We start from the raw sequence: 17926 nt of genomic DNA, 5'->3' as shown, positions 1-17926 counted from the left end.
CGACTCCATTGAAAATCACAGCAAAATCTTAAGGATAAAGAATAAGATAAATTGTGAAGGAAATGAATGGAAGAGAGATTTGCAATTTAAATCATTCTTAAGCAAAAGGAGCGATCAATATAATCTGTGATTTCTTTAATGCAGCTTAATTTATGAAAATGTTATACTTTAGGGGCTGTTTCACCATCCATTGATTAGTGTTAACCGACAGTTAAATGTGATGCCGTCTCCGTCTATTCGAACAGAACAAATAGAGACGGCATCACAACTAACCGCCAGTTAACACTAATCAATGGATGGTGAAACAGCCCCTTAGTCTTGTAATTTAGATGATCGAGGCAGGAATGAGTTGAAAAACTTTTAAGTTGTTACATCACTCTTCACCGCCTCGGTCTAACTTTTAATTATTGACTCCCGCCCGCGAATTCATAATGTTGTTATCTCTCTAATTTCTTGACGCTTGTATTCAGCTACTGACATTTAGCAGAAAATACGTATGCTTCCTGTAGCATTTCCCAGTAATGAAAATGTAGGGAGCCATTACACGTTTAGATGTCATGTCAATTGATTTCCAAGAAGATAACAACGTTAACTAGTAAATAAGATTTCAATGTAGCAGACTGACGTATTATGTAGTTCTATTTTGTAGGTAAAATACTTAGAAAACATAGGTACAAGTCATATCGGTAGCGTAGCTTTTTATAAGTGTTCTTCTACAACATAGAGTGTCTCCTCAATGATTCTACGAAAAAAAAAAATTAGGTATCAACTGACTCTTCCGCCGAGCGAGATATAGTGAAATCAGGACTTGACAAATCGTCACGCTACATACACGCGCATATACATTTATTCTGTGTGTAATTTCTAAATTGCCGCACTTAAGACGCACAGTAGGTACTCGTACTATTTCAATCCAGTAACACTGCCATAGATAGAAAATAGATTTGGTTCAGCACTAAAAAAAGCACTGTTACTTAAATTTTCATCACACTTGCTCGTAAACAGTGTCCTGACATGCAGGCTACCTTGGTTGCAACCCCCCAAATAAAACCCTCGACCTTAATGTGCTTGTCATGAAACCCGTACTTACTAATTTTCTTGACATGAAGTCCAAGGTCGGTAAATGAGTTTGTTAATGCATGGCGTGCTACTCGTGCTGGCGTGCTGGTCGGGGGCGGGCAAGAGTGTAGTCATAGGTATCGGCAATTTTTGAAAAATATTAGTTTTTCTTTTACAAAATACAATTTTACTCGCAAATGTGATGAAAAACATTGTATGTCGCACGGGTGGTACTAGAATTACGAACATCGACTCATTATAGCTCTCAGTCTAATAGACTATCGTTCGTTATTCCTTATTTACCGCCCTTAAAACACAATGTAGGTACTATTAATCTAATTTAAGATACTTAATACGCACCACCACCTGAAATCAAAGTCTTATTTCTCTCTGTTGTGAAATTTTGCCTGGAGGAGATCGCTCTAAAGCGACAAGGCTTGTTTTCCGTATTTGATATTGATTAAAGATAGAGTGAGTTATTGTATAATATTTTATTCTACATGTAAGTTTGTTTATCCGTTATTCAAGCACACATAGTACAAACTTTACTTCGTTTTTGGCCAGGTTATTCGGTGTCATATATCCATGCTAATAATTTAGTTTCGATTGAACCTACCTCCAAGTGGGACTTCTCATCGAGTACAAAACTTCACATTTTCAGTGTCTTACAAATTGAAAATCAATCCATTAGCACCGGGAAGCAGGCCCTGTTTGAATGCCAGCTGCCGAACGCGCAGCTAGCAAACACAAGCGGCGGTAACGAGGGCCCAGCGGGAATTTGCGGCCACATGTGGAATCAGGGTCTGCCAATCCCGACAATAGCGGAATCGCAAAACCACCCCGCGGAAGCGTTCTAATCAGCACGTTTGAATTATTATTTTTGCAGTTCCTTAGCCGAAATGGCAATAACTAAACCCTTATATCTGTCTATTTGTCCCTTTGTCACAGGCATTTTACTTTATTTGGAAGCTATACAATCTATTTTTTTAATAATTAGAGCATTTCAACATATGGTTGGATTAGTTAACTGAATACCCCGTATAGGTACCTTTTTAATATCGGAACTTTTTCAATCAAAATTTAGCCCCATCTTTGACGTGGTACGCTCTGACCATCAATAGGATTGAAGAGTGTAAAATTAATACTTTTAACTAACATGGATTTTAACCCATCTTGCTCGCTAATACAAAGCAGCAGCAGTGCCTGTGTTTCGGCGTGGAGAGTAAGACAGCCGGTGAAATTACTGGCACTTGAGATATCCCATCTTAGGTAGAGGCTTAGGTTGGCAACGCATCTGCAATACCTCTGGTGTTGCAGATTTTTATCGGCGGTGGTGATCTCTTACCATCAGGAGGCCCACTTGCTCGTTTGCCATCCAGTCAAATAAAAAAATGGATTTGAACATACTTTTTACTAGTTTCCAGGATTTTGCCAAACCGCTTCTAACGTAATAAATTTTCCTATGAAAATACGTTCTTGATAGCGGCTGAGTAAGCGTTATCCCACTAATATCCCGTTAATATTATAAGTCTGTTTTGTTTGTTGGTTTGTTTGTTACTTCATCACGTCTAAATCATTGAACCGGTTTCGATGAAATTCGGTATACATATAGTTTGAGTCCCGGAAAATTGCATTTCCGCGGGATAGCGATAAACGAATTCTACGCGGACGAAACGGAGCCACGGATAACGACTAGTATTAACTATTTTAGCTTTATTTGACTACAGAATCAAAAAGGTTTTTCTTACGAGTATTTGAACCAGAAAAGAACGGAATAAGACCCAGCGCGACGGCTATAAGTCGCTATCAATTTTCAATCAACCCCTGCCCTGGTAATTCCGGATTACCTACTACCGAATAGCTTACGAAGCATTATGCTGTGCTGAAGTGGTGCAGCGTGGGTGTAGCGCCGTAACAACTACGAAAGATTGCAAAATAGCAATCTGAGAAAGAGTTAGAATCTAAATTTATCATATATTCTTATTTTGTATAGCCTAATAGAGGTAGTTTTCATAGTAACTAACTGGTCATACTGACTTCCATTAAATGACGAAACTTTCGTCCTACATTTTTTATAACATCAAAAACGAAAGAAATACGAGTTAAAAAAACTGTTTGGCCTATCCTAAATATTCAAGATTTTGCTTATAATGACAATGTAGCCTAAAGGTAGCGATAGCTACCTCCCATCATATACATGAAGGTACCTACAGCTATAAGTATATTACACTTTGTTATTTGGATATGGGTAGTTTAGGCAGCTGTGTATGTACAGCAACTTACTTTCCAAGAAAATGTGTTTTGCTGAAAATATTAAAAAGCGTGTAGAATCAACCGTAACAAGCCTCAATCCTTATTTAAAACTAGCTGTAGCCCCCAACTTCGTCTGGCAACACACCCCCCGGAGCAAAAGGTAATTTGACAAAGTGTAGCTTTTAAATACTGATAAATTATTTAAATTCGGTCCCGCGGCCGCATAGATTTCAGTTACATATACATAAACGAAGATTTCATCTTTATTATATTATCAGATATTAAAATAGTATTATTGTAACCTTTTATTGATTTTTTACATTTTTATTCAATCTACATTTAAATACCAAATTTCAAATCAATCCGACCAATGGAAGTTGATGACATTCGACCTCCAAGATTTGAAACGGAATCGGAATTATTAATGTATGTAGAAAGTTTTCTTACATACAAACATTGCAAGTCAAATAACAGCTTGTAATGAACAACTCATTCAAAATCATCTAAGCTTCAAAAGCCTTCAAATTTCCGCTTTCTTAATTAACTCATCTTAAGAGTTAAACAGAAACAAACCGTTTAATGCCAAGTTAAAATTTCACTCCTTTTGAAAGTGGAGGGGGGGGGGAAACAATATTTACCCGTTATGTTTCCGAACGAGTAATTTGTTTGCCACTTGGCGGGGTAAATCAGAATTCTCCCCTGCGCGCGTCGCCGGAAGTAGCCGCCGGATGCGCCCGCCCTCGACTTCCGCCCTTGCCGTCACCAATCTATCCTACCAGCTACATACCTACTCGCCTAAGGAACTTAGTGTGTACCAGCAGAAATGCACAAACACCGGAACTAAAAAGCTATAATTAACTTAAATGTGATAGATTATCAGCACCTACCAATGGACCGACCAAGCTTTGCTCGGTGTACACAAAATTACAAAATATTAAAAAGCATACGAAAAGAGAATCAAGCTTTAATTGTATCCTTCTTTAATTTTATACTACTTACTAGCATCTTCAGAAAGATCATCATTGCCAAGAAGAATGCGCCGCAAGAAGCTCGGCAGAAAGTAATTTTTGAATTACCGAAAACTGAAAATAACAAATGACGAAAACATATCCTGTGATATTCTACAAAACCGGCCAAGAGCGTGTCGGACACGCCCAAAATAGGGTTCCGTAGCCATTACGAAAAAATAAGTAATATTTTTCTAAGGACTTTGTATTTTATACAGAATCTTCCAAGTTTAGGTGTATTTTATACCTTAGGCTGCTATTTACTCTTAAACTACTAATAATTCTCAAGCAAACTTAGCCGTTATAGTTTGCCTTGAAAGTTTGATATATTCACTACCATTCTGAATTTTTTCAAAGTTTTCCACCCACCGGTTTAGATTTTAGAGAGGGGGGACGCTCGATTTTAATGAAAATTTGCACTTTAAAGTTGAATATTTTGCAAACATATCACTAAATCGAAAATTCGTATTAGCAATCCCGTAATGGTTTTAAAAGACCTATCCAACGATACCCCACACTACAAGGTTGGATGAGAAAAAAAAAACCCCCACTTTACGTCTATGTGTATAGACGTTACGTTACACTAAAAAAAAAAATTTCTTGAAATTTTTATTGTAGTATTTTGTCGTCATAGTTTACATATATATTCTAGCATTGATAATCCCTGAGCAAAGCCGCGGACGGACGAACAGACAGACAGACAGACATATGTATAGACATACTAAAAAAAAATTAAAATGAGTTTTATTTGTCTATTTCTTTCACATAATTCCAAAAAATAATAATGTATCTGCGTACGTAGGTGCTTGTTTGCGCAACTGTGTGATAATTTAATTAAAGTATTTATAAGCTGAAATTATGACATTTACCGCAGTGTAATTCAGTCTGCAGACCTTTGACTTTCCTTTGAAATAAAAGTTAATTTCAAATCTTAAAAATGTTTTTGGTTTTCATTTTGACTCTATCGACATGTATCTTTGATTTGAGCAGTGCTTACTACCCACGTAAGTTTTTATAGATAAAAACACTGTCAATCTATCTCATGAACATTCCATAGCGGGATCAGACCTCCATGCTAACTGAAAATAATCATACTTAGTTTAAAAATCGTCGTTATTCGTTCTGTCTTGGAGTTCCAGCGGCTGCCTGACTGCATCATTATCGGGCCCTGGATACCATTCTAAGCTAAAATACACAAAGACTATGAGTATTCCAACAAGCCGAAACATGGCTAGGTTACATAGTCCTGTCATTGAGTTCGCAATGTCTATCATCCGATTCTATCATCAGATCAGCTCGATGTTAACATATTATCATAATGTCATCAAAACTTCTACCAAATAAGTGCGTTAAAGAAGAGGAGCTAGTGAACTATTTTCGTTGTTTTTTTAACCGACTTCAAAAAAGGAGGGAGGTTCTCAATTCGAGTGTATGTTTTTTTGTATGTTTGTTACGCGATAACTCCGCCAATTGTGGGCCGAATTTCAAAATTCTTTTTTAGTTCTAAAGGACATACTTCCGAGGTGGTTCCATTGACACTAAGTCAGGATCTGATGATGGGATCTTAGAGAAATCGAGAGAAACCCTTGAATTTTTAAAGCACACCTATAGCGATTATGGCATTTTTAACATCAAGTCAAGTATTTACATTCAGAAAGTATAATTTGGTGAACTGGACCCCGATAAAGAACACCGTAGGTATCGGTACTCTGTTATAAAATGATATAACTATGATGTGTTTGAGCTTAATGGACTTTGGCTACAAATCACTAAAAACAATGAAAAAAATATTTTTTAACAAAAAATGGAACCGACTTCAAAAACGTTGAAAATAGTTATTTGTGCAACAAGAGAGCAAAGTGTTTTTTGTTGCGAGTGTTGATTTTGAATCCCGAGTAAGCGAAGGATTCTATAATTGAATCACGAGCGTTAGCGAGTGATTCTAGGTTAGAATCCTGAGATAGCAAGGGATTGAAATACACGAGATGCAAAAAACTTTGGTCTCGTGTGACACATACAACTTTTCACCTCAGCAGCGAGAACATAATTTAAATGTAACATACGAATAAAACCACATATACCTACCTGTTTACAAAACAAACACATTTTTTTAAAATAGAATCCGATTATTATCAAATATAATAATTACATTTAAAACCATAAAAAGAGTCCAGTAGCTACAGCACAAATCGCATACTCATAACATGCAATTTTAACTTCTTGTACTAATGTCACACTTATTTTTAATACTGCAAAAGCCTCATCTCGGGGTAATTGAAAGGTTGAAAAATTAAACCTTTAAATATGATTTTTATTAAGATTTCTATTACCTACACATAAATAGATTTGTTAAAAAATCATTCAATTTAACAAATAATAATTATACTGTAGAGGCAGTATACGGAATTCTTTTATAAAAAAAAAACAAGAGAAGCGGCTTTCGTGCAACGAGGTTGCATACTTTATTAAAAGATCGGGAAAATTTACATTTTGGAAATATTTCGATATATTTTTAATACCAAAAATTTAATTTAAGTTTGTAATCGACAAATTTGATCCTATCTCTTGCTTTTTTCGAGTTGAAGTGAAATGACAGATCAAAGTAAAGTTCAAATATTTGGAATTCAGTGAGTAGACCCAACACTGTACTCAGCATTTAAAAAAAATAATTAAAAAGTTACTTTGTCTCACGGAGTGAGCAAAATGCGATTTTGCTCACTGATTTCTCATAGCAAAACCTGCCTGTTTGAGGTGCTGAGGTGAAAATAATTTTCTTCTACTATACATTCGGTGCCTCAGCACGAGCCAGCAGGAGTGATTGAAGCCCAATATATAATATCAAGGTTTTTAAAGTCGGTACCATTTTTTGTTAAAAAAAATAGTGAATGTGTTAGTGTCAAAATTCCGTGGGATAAAGTTCTATGCATGTATTCATAATTTTGTGTCATCCTTCATCACGTAAGTTAAGCTCATAAAATGTGAAGCTTCCCGATCAAAATGCATTTGCATGCCAGATGACAATGCAAATGGAGGAAAGTTGGAACTACTTCAACTAGCGCCCTAATCGCGGTTTCGGTGACCCACTAGCCTAGCTGGCTTAACTAGCTTTAGTTTAAATTTCGATGTCTCATTTCTGCAACATTAACTACTTCCTTTAAAGCTAGTCTGTAAAATAAAAAATCCATCCATCATGCGTTTTGTAGAGTTTACCTGGTTAACGTTAGCTGTTCGTTTCAATATGGATTTGGTCTAGATATTTTTACTATCCCATTTTTTTAATGATTGCATACACGTTATACTACTTTTTTAAGTTATATGACACTAGCTTTTGCCCGCGACTTCGTCTGCGTAGATTTTTATATTTACACAATACTCGAAAAGAATAAAGTTATTTCCCGCATTGGCCGTTTTCGTGGAATTTTCGAAAAATCCCTTCAAACTACGGCTAAACAATCAACTGAAAAATCTGATCATGATCACCAAGTTTCACATCTATATTGCTCAAGAAATAACATTTTTATTCTTCGCTTACTATTTTCCTACATCGAGCGATCTCAAAGATTGCGTACAGTCTTTGGGATCGCAACCCAGCCTCGCGCTGGCTTGCCGTTTCAGCCGAAAGCGAAGCGGCCTGCCTGGCTAGAGCGCCAATGATCTCCCATCGCGGTCTTCCTCAGACTCCTGAGACCGTGCCCTGTGGTCTTAATGCGCTGCGAGACTTTCGCGAAAGTTTTCTTTTTTTTCGGGAAGGCATGGTAACGCCTATAAAATGCGAGTCCCAATTCCGAAATCGTTTGAAATTTACTCCGCAAAAGAAAGAGAAAAACGTTTTTTTTGAAGTACTTTCGTGACCATTATTAAGTGCTTAAAAGAGGCAATGCGTATGAATATGGATGCGATATAACTTTTCAACATCAGCCGGAAGAGGTCCTTTGCTGGACAAAGGCCTACCCTTAAAACGCCACAATAATAATAATACTCGTAATAAATCCATTTATTTCGGGCAACTTGCCCCATACAATAAATACCTTACAGACTAACATACATATAATCAATGTTATTACAATACAAATAAATTACAATGAACGACAACTCGCTACTTGCATCCACCGGTTTCCCGCAAGTCTCACGATGTCGTCATTCCACCTGGAGGGAGGCCTGCCAACGCTTCGTCTTCCGGTCGCCGCTCCTCGAGGACTTCTCCCCCAACGGATATCGGTTCTTCGAGCGATGTGGCCTGCCAATTGCCACTGCAACTTGCATATAATTTTTCGAGCTAAGTCAGTGACTTTAGTTCTTCGACGAATTTCCGTATTCCGGATATAATTAAATTAGGAATAATTAAGACATTTTTCTATTAAATTATACGCGTGTTGAATATTATGAGTGTTGATGTAACCACTACGTAACTATGTTAACTCGTTTGTTTCATAGTTCCCCATAAGATGGCACTGCGAAATGTGTGGCAATTAATTTATTGTCTTTTAATTTTGTTGTATTATTTAATCAATTACCTATTCAGTTAAATTTCTTGATATCCGTACCCCCTCTTCTAAACTTAGTCAATTTGGCAAAATCAGCGCCATCTGTTAGTCGATAGTCGTACAACACTTGAAAATAATAATGCACCTCCTTCCTAAGTAGCGTCATAAGATACAGGTGCAAACTTAACTCAATCGAGAGTAGCGGCTACCAAAACCCCCTCTTTTAGGGGTAGTATTTTTAAAGTCTATAACCTGACCGGGGATTTTCTCGACAAATTAGTTTGTTTGAAGTTTGCATGAAAATCCGTTCAGCCGTTTTCACGGTGATGCGTGGTCAAATAAACAGATAAACAGACAAAAATTCTAAAAACTGTTGGAACGTGTTCTGTTATCGATTCTAAGTATCCCCAGCCAACTTTTGTATAGATAGAAGATAGATGTATACATTATGCAATTATACACGTACGCGTGTTGATGTGTATGTTGATTTTACCATTACTTATACTCTTTTTTTAGCATTAGAAAGAAGGCAAGCGATCTTGATGTGTCTTTTTATTGAAAAAAAACTTTTGAAAAATAAGTCACAGCAAATAGTAACAATTAGCAAGGATATAATGATCATTTACATGCTTTTGGTATCATAAGTAAAAGTAACTGTTTTTTTTTAAACCTCTTTCAATAAAAAGACTCGTCAAGATTGTACTTAACCCTTTTTCAAATGCTAAAAAAACTAAGTACAACCCTCAGGTACAACCATATACGGTAGTACTATTAGTTTTTCTTTATATGTACGTAAACTCTTTTTTATTAGTTTACTCCATTACTTACTGTTTACCCAGCTCTCTAAAAGATGGCACTGGAATGTGTGGCAATTACTTTATTGTCGTTTAATTTTGATCGTATTGTTAAATCAATTAAATTTTTCAATTAAATTTGTTGATATCCGTACTCCTTCTTTTAAACTTAGTTAATTTGGCAAAATCCTTCCTCAGTTCGAGTCACAACGTTATTAATTTCAGCGCCATCTGTTAGTTTATCAGGGTACTTGATAGTCATAGCACGTATTTAAAAACTTGAAGGTGGAAACTTAACTCAATCGAATGTAGTAGCTACCTCCACTTTTAAGGGTTGAATTTTTATACCCTAAGGGTCAAATTTTTATAGCCTATAACCTGGCCGGGGATTTTCTCGTCGGATTAGTAAAGTTTGCGTAAAAATCCTTTCAGCCGTTCTCACGTGATGCGCGGTCAAATAAACGACAAACAGATAAACAGATAAACAGACAAACAGACAAAAATTCTAAAAACTATTGGAACGTGTTCTGTTATCGATTCTAAGTATCCCAGCCAACTTTTTGTGGAATATCTTTCATGTACAGACTTTCGACCCTCTTCAGCTTTATTATATGTATAGATTACTTATCTAATAATAGCTAATGTAGAGCGGAATGTAGAATAAATTAAATGACTCAGATGATATTATTCTAATCCGATTGAGTTTTAATGACGGTTGTAAATGAGACTTTCATCAAACCCAATCCCGTGAACATAAATTGATACTAATCAATGCCATTTGATTCAATTCATTCTCTACATTTATCTCGCTTCATAATATATCGTGATCGATCTAGTAGAGGAGAGCATTATGCGTAGATTAGATGAATAAGTTTAATTAGATGGATTCATAACCAATTGCAGGAATAATTTCTCAATCTTAGCAACTGCTGTATGATTTCCTTTAAACGTTTATTTTGAGTTTTGACGTTAAGAGTAAAGCAATACATTGCGAGTCTTGTAAAATACATCACATCTTAACTAGTTCGTTAGCCCGCATTCTGTACCTTTGGATAACTGTATTCGGATGATTCTCTTCGAACCTGTTGTGAAACTCTGGCTTTACTGATAATTTAATTGTGGCAATTGTCTGTAGGGGTGCAACTGTCATGTGCTCAAATAAAACAGTTCGTGGACGGACACAACTTGCGACGCCAGTGGGTGGCCCAGGGCGTAGTGCCCCGGCAACCTTCTGCGGTCAACATGGAATACATGGTAATTAGAACTACACTTGAAAATATATTTTTATAAGGTTTGTAATCGACTACGCCGGCACTACGGGTTTCTATGTAATTACTATAAAGGCATTGTATCGTTCTGCAAAAGGCATTTTATAGAAATACATAAAAATCAGTAGCGTCCGGCGACACGAGCCGGTTCATGCTAGCTAAGTCAGGTGCTTCGTGTAATCAATCGGCTACGAGCTTGTAAATACCTGTACCGTTAAAGCTGGACAAGGCGACGAGAAGAGAGAGAGAAATGCTATTGTGAAATGGTGGGCTATCTCCTATTTAACTAAGAATCAATTGCTGAAAATAATAACATAACATACATATTATACATGGCCAAGTGGTTAAAGAACCTGACTGTAAAGCTTGAGGTGTCGATTCCCGGCCGGGGCAGATATTTGTATGAATAATACGAATGTTCTTTTTTTTAATTTAATTTTGTATAACTTCGAACTGCGGCAACTATTTGACTAATTCTTTTTATTGGTTTGTATGTTAAAAATTATAAAAATAATTACTACATATCCACGTGAAGCCGGGCCGAGCATGGAATAACTGTCAGTTTCATTTCTAGACTCACCGTGGGTGGTCTAATAAAGCCTTAACACTAGTAAGAGTCTTGTGAATTGTGACCCAGTATGTGTAACAAAAAGTCTGTGAATCTTTCGCAGTCAAGTAAATTTATTAAAGATATTTATGTAGCAACAGCATACCTAATAATTGCGAAATCAATTTTATGAGTCATCTTGTCTAAAAGAATTCAATTGCGTCAGTAAACATATGCTAGGAAAAATACTTCACAAAAATGAACAAAATAAATAATACTCTTAGTCATATTTATTTGCGACAAAATTTCACAACAATTTCAGGTATGGGATGAAGAACTAGCAGAAAAAGCGACTAGGTGGGCAGAAAGTGGAATATTTGGGCACAATCCAGACAGGAGCTTGGGTAATTAAATTTCGTTTTAATTATTTCCAAATTGACTTTAATTTTTAACCTTCAAAGCTTCTACAGTTAATTAGAGCGTCTCTTGCATAGTTAAAATGTGCTTAATTACATTTCATTTTAGGCTCTCGGAGATGGAATTTGGTTGGTGAGAATGTCCATATCAATAATCTCCCGGGCCCACCTGATGTCCCGGTGATACCAGACATTGAAGAAGCGCTGAATGATTGGTTCAGCGAACACCAGAATTATGGGTTTGAACCATACAGTCTGACAACAGAACGACCCATTGGACATTATACTCAGGTAATTTTCCCTACAGCTTAAAGTTTTCTATAGCCAATTACACAGCCTGCCCCCTTGAGACAATTCCCGGATCTATATGAAAGAGAAACAGACAAAAACAATACATAATAAGGAAAAAAAGCATCGAATAGTATAAAAATTGGGACCCAGCAGCATATTACGAGTATGTTGCAACAACTCGTAACGCTGTTTTTCAGTGGGGCACATATTATTATGTCTAACGCACTTGGAATCACCATCATATTCACTACTTCTGTCTGTCATACGGAATAAAATAAGGGTGCCCCAAACTCTCCGGCGTTAGACAAAACGGCCTCTTGTCTGGCGTAACGTCAAGCCAGTCCCTTGCATAAGGATCTAAAATGTCCCTCCTTCCCTTCTTGGCTGGTACAATAGTTTTGTTTTGCGTCACCTTATATAAATAATTTTCCTTATTATTTCTTTGTGTTTATATTATTTGTTTGTATTTCTCACTTCTGTCGTACTTATAACGATGAGCTATTATTTAACTTCGCGGGTTAGATAGATCCTGCAATCAACCAACAAAATTCTACAATTTTGGCTATCGCTATCTTACTGCATAATATTTTAACAGGTTAAATGTAGCAAATTTCACTCTCGGATTAATGCAAGATCTCTATAATAAGATTCACTACCTACTGCGTTACACGCGAAAGACAAAGCTAATACACTTTCTTATTTACATATACCACTACTGCAATATATCTGATTACTAACCTGTTACCCGCGACTCCGTCTGCGTAGAATTCGTTTATTGCTATCCCGCGGGATCTATGCAATTTTCTGGAATAAAAACTATCCTATGTCCTTTCAAGGGGCTCAAACTATCTGTATACCTAATTTTATACAAATTGGTTCAGCTGTTTAGACGCGATGAAGTAACAAACAGATGTTTGAAACTTAGGAGGAATAAACCGTAACACACATAAATTAATTTTATTTACGTATCACTCATCGCCAGCCTCGTTTAATGGTACAATTCTGGTTTATTCCATGTGATTACCAAACGTAGTTTGTTAAACAAGACGTTGTTTCAGATGGTGTGGGCGGAATCTACCCACGTTGGTTGCGGTATCTCACAAAAGAGGGAGAACGATGTGACGACCACATTATTTGTGTGTAATTACGGACCGACGTGAGTTTAATGAGGGCTTATTGACAGGCGGAATATCGCTGGAGGGCGTTAGTATCGCGAGGTTTTTTCCGTAACGTAAAAAAACCGTCACGATACTATAGGCACTCAGCGGCACAAAATTTGGCCCATTCTCCATACAAAATTACCTATTTCTGCATACATTTGAGGGCCTGATTTTTTGCCGCTCAGTATATTTAATACGTCATCTAGCGATAAAAATTCATCAATTAGCCCTCGTTGAGTTTAATAACTTTTAAAATAAGGTTTTTTTGTAGTCGTGTTAGCGGTTTGCTCTATGTCCTCTTAAGCGAAAGTAATTTTACTAATTATTTTATACATTTTCTCACCCTAAAGGTCGTGGGTTCGAACTCGGACTCGTACATCTGAGTTTTTCGGAATACTTATACGTGCAAAATTGCTCTTGAAATTTGCCATGAGCTTTGGCGAAGGAAATTATCGTGGGAAAACCCGCACACATATGCGAAGAAGTTCAATCATGTATGTGCCCATACGTGGAAACTACTCCACGCACCCCCTCATTCTGAGCCGAGGCTTGTGTCATGCAGTGGGACGTACCTATACAGATGTCTCTGACATGGGGCTTTAAATTCAAGGTTCAATTCTATTCGCGTAACAAGTCCACTTAGCTTAGCTTGCAGGTAGTAGGACCTTGTGCAAGGTCCGCCCGGATTGCTACCACCATCTTGCTCGCTAATCTTGCCGTGAAGCAGCAGTGCTTGCACTGTTGTGTTTCGGCGTGGAGAGTAAGACAGCCGGTGAAATTACTGGCACTTGAGGTACCCATCTTAGGCCTCTAGGTTGGCAACGCATCTGCAATACCCCTGGTGTTGCAGATGTTTATGGGCAGTGGTGATCTCTTACCATCAGGAGACCCACTTGTTCGTTTGCAATCCAGTCGAATAAAAAAAAACTAAGCTTCTTTTGTTTTTTTTGTAACATTTTAAAAATAACTTGAATTTCACATATTGCTTCGAATCATGTCAGGCATACTTATTTTAATAATTGTGTTTGATTATAGGAGTCGCATTTAGGAGCAAAAACTAAATTTCTAAAAATAATTTTGTAAACCGTGTGAAATATTAAATGAAAGGACCTTTTTTGTGAGTATTTTATCTAAACATAGGTAAAGACATTTTTGAAATTTTCTAACATATATTTCTTATCTTAAGTACCTATTTAGGAAAAGACTGAACTGACAGACTGACAGACTGTTATTTTTCCGCATCTTAAATTAAATTTGTAAATTTGTAGTAAAAGTAAATTTAAGACCTGAAAAGAAGTAAGTAATATAAAAGTTGAAGTATAAAGTTAAAAGGAATATTACTTCCAGTCTAATATTGATACCTACTCATTTTGGCATTCTGTAGAAAGTTTTTTGAGACAACTTTAGCGTGGTAAAATTATGAGTCGGTGTTAAACTTATGAATAAACATAGGTAATATTGTATTCGTAATTCCAGTACCGTTTATGTGACACGCAATGTTTTTCACCAATTTGTGTGTGAATATATAAAATTATAGGTTTGTACGACAAAAAATATTATTATATAATATATACTCGTATATAATAGACACAAATCCGTAAATAAGTTCGTATTTATCTTGTTTTCTCAAAGAGTTTAAGAAAAGTTCAGAAAAATAACCAAACAAGGATAGAACGAACTTTTCCAGCAAAGCATTATTCATTACATCTATTTATTTATTAGTGAATTTACAGTAAATACCAAATCATTCACAAAGTCAGTTGTAGTAAATTATACACATCAAATAACAGATAACAATTATTACTTACATACATATATTACAATAATTACCCATTCCATTATCCGTAAATATAATATAGATTGAAATGGCAAATAAAGTATTTAAAAAACATTTATGCATTCATCGAAACTGCCTGATATCATCACATGAATATTAAACGTGAGGCCACCAGACTATCTACCTGCTTATTTGTTTTGTTAATAGTGAGACTGCAACCCATGAATGCTGAAGTTTTCAGGTTTTTATAAAATTTTAAAAATTGCAACTTTATTTGTACAGCAAACAGTAACAAAACAAGCTATAATTTGTAGTGTTAAAAAATTACAAATTATTGAATTAAAAAAATATTCTGTAGAAAGAAAAAATAAATATTAAATCAAACATGTCCTGTTTTGAGTTGATATACTTATGAGGTGTTTTAAAATTAATCCGGAATATTGTGAGATACTAGAGGCTCATGTTTCATTCCTTTTCATTCACATGCACTCGCGCATTTTGCCAATCGTGCGTGAATCACGTGCCAGAGGGGCTACTACGCAATTCAAAAATTGAAGTTCGTGTCGTTCCGTATTAAATTATACGAGCGTGTTCATTCTCATATTAAATAATTTTAGCGTATAAGGTGGACGGCAAGATACGAAGTTCGAAATTTGCACTTCGTAAGTAGTATAGGGCAAAGTGTTGCGCGCAAATCGAGCTACTTACTAGGGACACCGTTATTGCGTACTAGAGATGGGTAAATCCGGATCTGAAGATTCAAAAGTCAGATCCTAAAGCGGATCCGATCCATTGACTCCTTTAAATCTTATCGACTCCGAGGAGTTACTAACTCCGACCAACTTATTGGATCGAGCGACTAGCGATCGGCGATTCAGCATTCACTTTATTTTCGTTCAATCACGTCGGATCGGATATGTGCCGTCCCGCTCACGCTAATAGCATTTATTACGAGAGGAAAAGGGATAGCATGATCCCAATTTCAGAGCCGCTCCCCGGAGCTGGTTCGCCAGTAGTAAGTATATCCAAGTGACTCACAGATTCAAGTCATTAGGACAAATCGGTACTTCAGTACCTCGGTAGGTACCGAACCGAGCCGGATCGGCCATAGACAAACTGATAATCGCTCGAAAGAACCGGAGTCAATAAAGGAGTCGGAGTCGATAAGCGGATTCGGTACTGATACCGGAGTTGGATTTAGTGAATCAGATCCCTTGTCGGAGTCGAGATTACTCATGTCTATTATATTATAGTACTATGTTATAGTACCAGCACGATAGTTGACGCGAGTGGACGTATTGAAAAAGAAATGTACGCACGTAAGTCACGCGTAAAACGCGACATCTAGACATATCAATAAATTTTAAACGCATGTGTCTACTCACGCGTAAATCGCGTCATCTGAACAAGCTCTAAAGCTGTGTTCTGTTCATATTTAGTTGCCAGCTTGCCTCCAGTCTCAAGAATATTTAAAATCCGTGACTGATTATATTAAACTAGTATAAGTGTTAATATTTCACGAGATGGTTGTTTAGTAATATCTATGTATACCTACCGAACTATTATCCGCAATTTCGTCTAAGAACTTTGTGCTTGTCTAGACAAACAGTCATCGATGTTTATCAGGAATAGTGCAGCTTTGTATTAGATATATTTTTATTTTAAACCCCTTTATTAGTTTAAGAGACTATCCTTTACACTTAATCAAACACTTTTTTTTGTATTTGTATTAAAATAGTCTTGTATTTTTTTTCAGAGGCAATTACCTAGACCAAGTTCCATACCATAACAACGGGCTGAGAGGGTACCTTCGATGCGCCAACGGAAACTGCGGCAGACCATATGGATATTATTGTTAAGCTTCTATGGAAATTAAGTACCAACTTTATATTAACAATTTGAAAAACTTTGTGTTGTTCCGTGGTTTGTGTTGATCAGAATAATCAGTCCGGTAATCCTCCCGCTAGATTGCAGAGCAACGAATTTTGTAATTATAGTTATTTTAATACATGACTGAGAAAAGTTTGGTTATCAGATATTTGATAATGACCATAATAACTAATAAAATTCACGGAAATTCAATTTTTTCACGGTTATTCATTGTTATTTAATTAGATATGCCATTTTATGCTAAACTATCACTGTAAGGCTTATATATAACATTAAAGTGTTTTTTTTTCGGAGATATTTTTTATAAAATTCGCGAATTCGCGAAATGAAGTAATTCGTAGGGAGACTTTTCAAAATGGCCGCGTCACCTGACGGTAAATTTTAAATATGGCGCCGCCACTCCAAGGAATATGCAGATAGCAGGCTGGATCTCTGTAATAAAAATAGACTATATTTATCCCGGTATTTCAATAGAATAAAATCCTATAACCTTAACCACTAAACAAATATCACAAGACAATTCACACCATATGATTTTAGTCCCAAAGTAAGCAAGCATAGAGTGTGTTATAAGGTTACGCATTTGCAATCTGTTTGATGTTTGACAGCATACCCCTTTCAGTGACCACCTCGATTGCTTACTTTTGTATTTCATAAAAATAAGTTAACTAGTTAGTGCGAGAGGGACGGGCTTACTTAAGTAGATATTCTGAAGGGCTACTACGAAACTCGAAACTCGAAGTTCGTATCGTACCGTCCCTCTCGCACTCGTATTAAATAGTATAAGTGTCAGAGGAACCGCACGATACGGACTTCGAGTTTCAAGTTTCGTAGTAGCCCTGCTGTAACGTAGGTACCTACTTTGGAAAGTTGTAGCGTATGAACGGTAACCTCACGCTGCAATTCTCAGCAAATTATTGATTACATAAAGGAAAACTTTCATCGATTTTTCTTTTATAATTTCCTTATTAATTTGTTAC

The 17926-nt window shown here is 36.4% G+C and overlaps 1 protein-coding gene across 1 annotated transcript; it reads left to right on the top strand.

Moving 5' to 3' along the window:
• Positions 1–5174: 5174 nt before the first annotated feature.
• On the top strand, positions 5175–17403 carry LOC141427535 (scoloptoxin SSD976-like). Its single transcript, XM_074087069.1, has 6 exons — positions 5175–5323; positions 10733–10851; positions 11735–11816; positions 11938–12119; positions 13178–13275; positions 16813–17403. The coding sequence occupies exons 1-6, from the start codon at positions 5257–5259 to the stop codon at positions 16913–16915; spliced, it is 651 nt and encodes a 216-aa protein (XP_073943170.1). The 5' UTR covers positions 5175–5256; the 3' UTR covers positions 16916–17403.
• Positions 17404–17926: the final 523 nt, after the last annotated feature.

This window comes from Choristoneura fumiferana, chromosome 4, assembly GCF_025370935.1.
Source record: "Choristoneura fumiferana chromosome 4, NRCan_CFum_1, whole genome shotgun sequence".
In the NCBI taxonomy this organism is placed as follows: domain Eukaryota; kingdom Metazoa; phylum Arthropoda; class Insecta; order Lepidoptera; family Tortricidae; genus Choristoneura; species Choristoneura fumiferana.
This window is presented reverse-complemented; position numbering and strand designations above follow the sequence as displayed.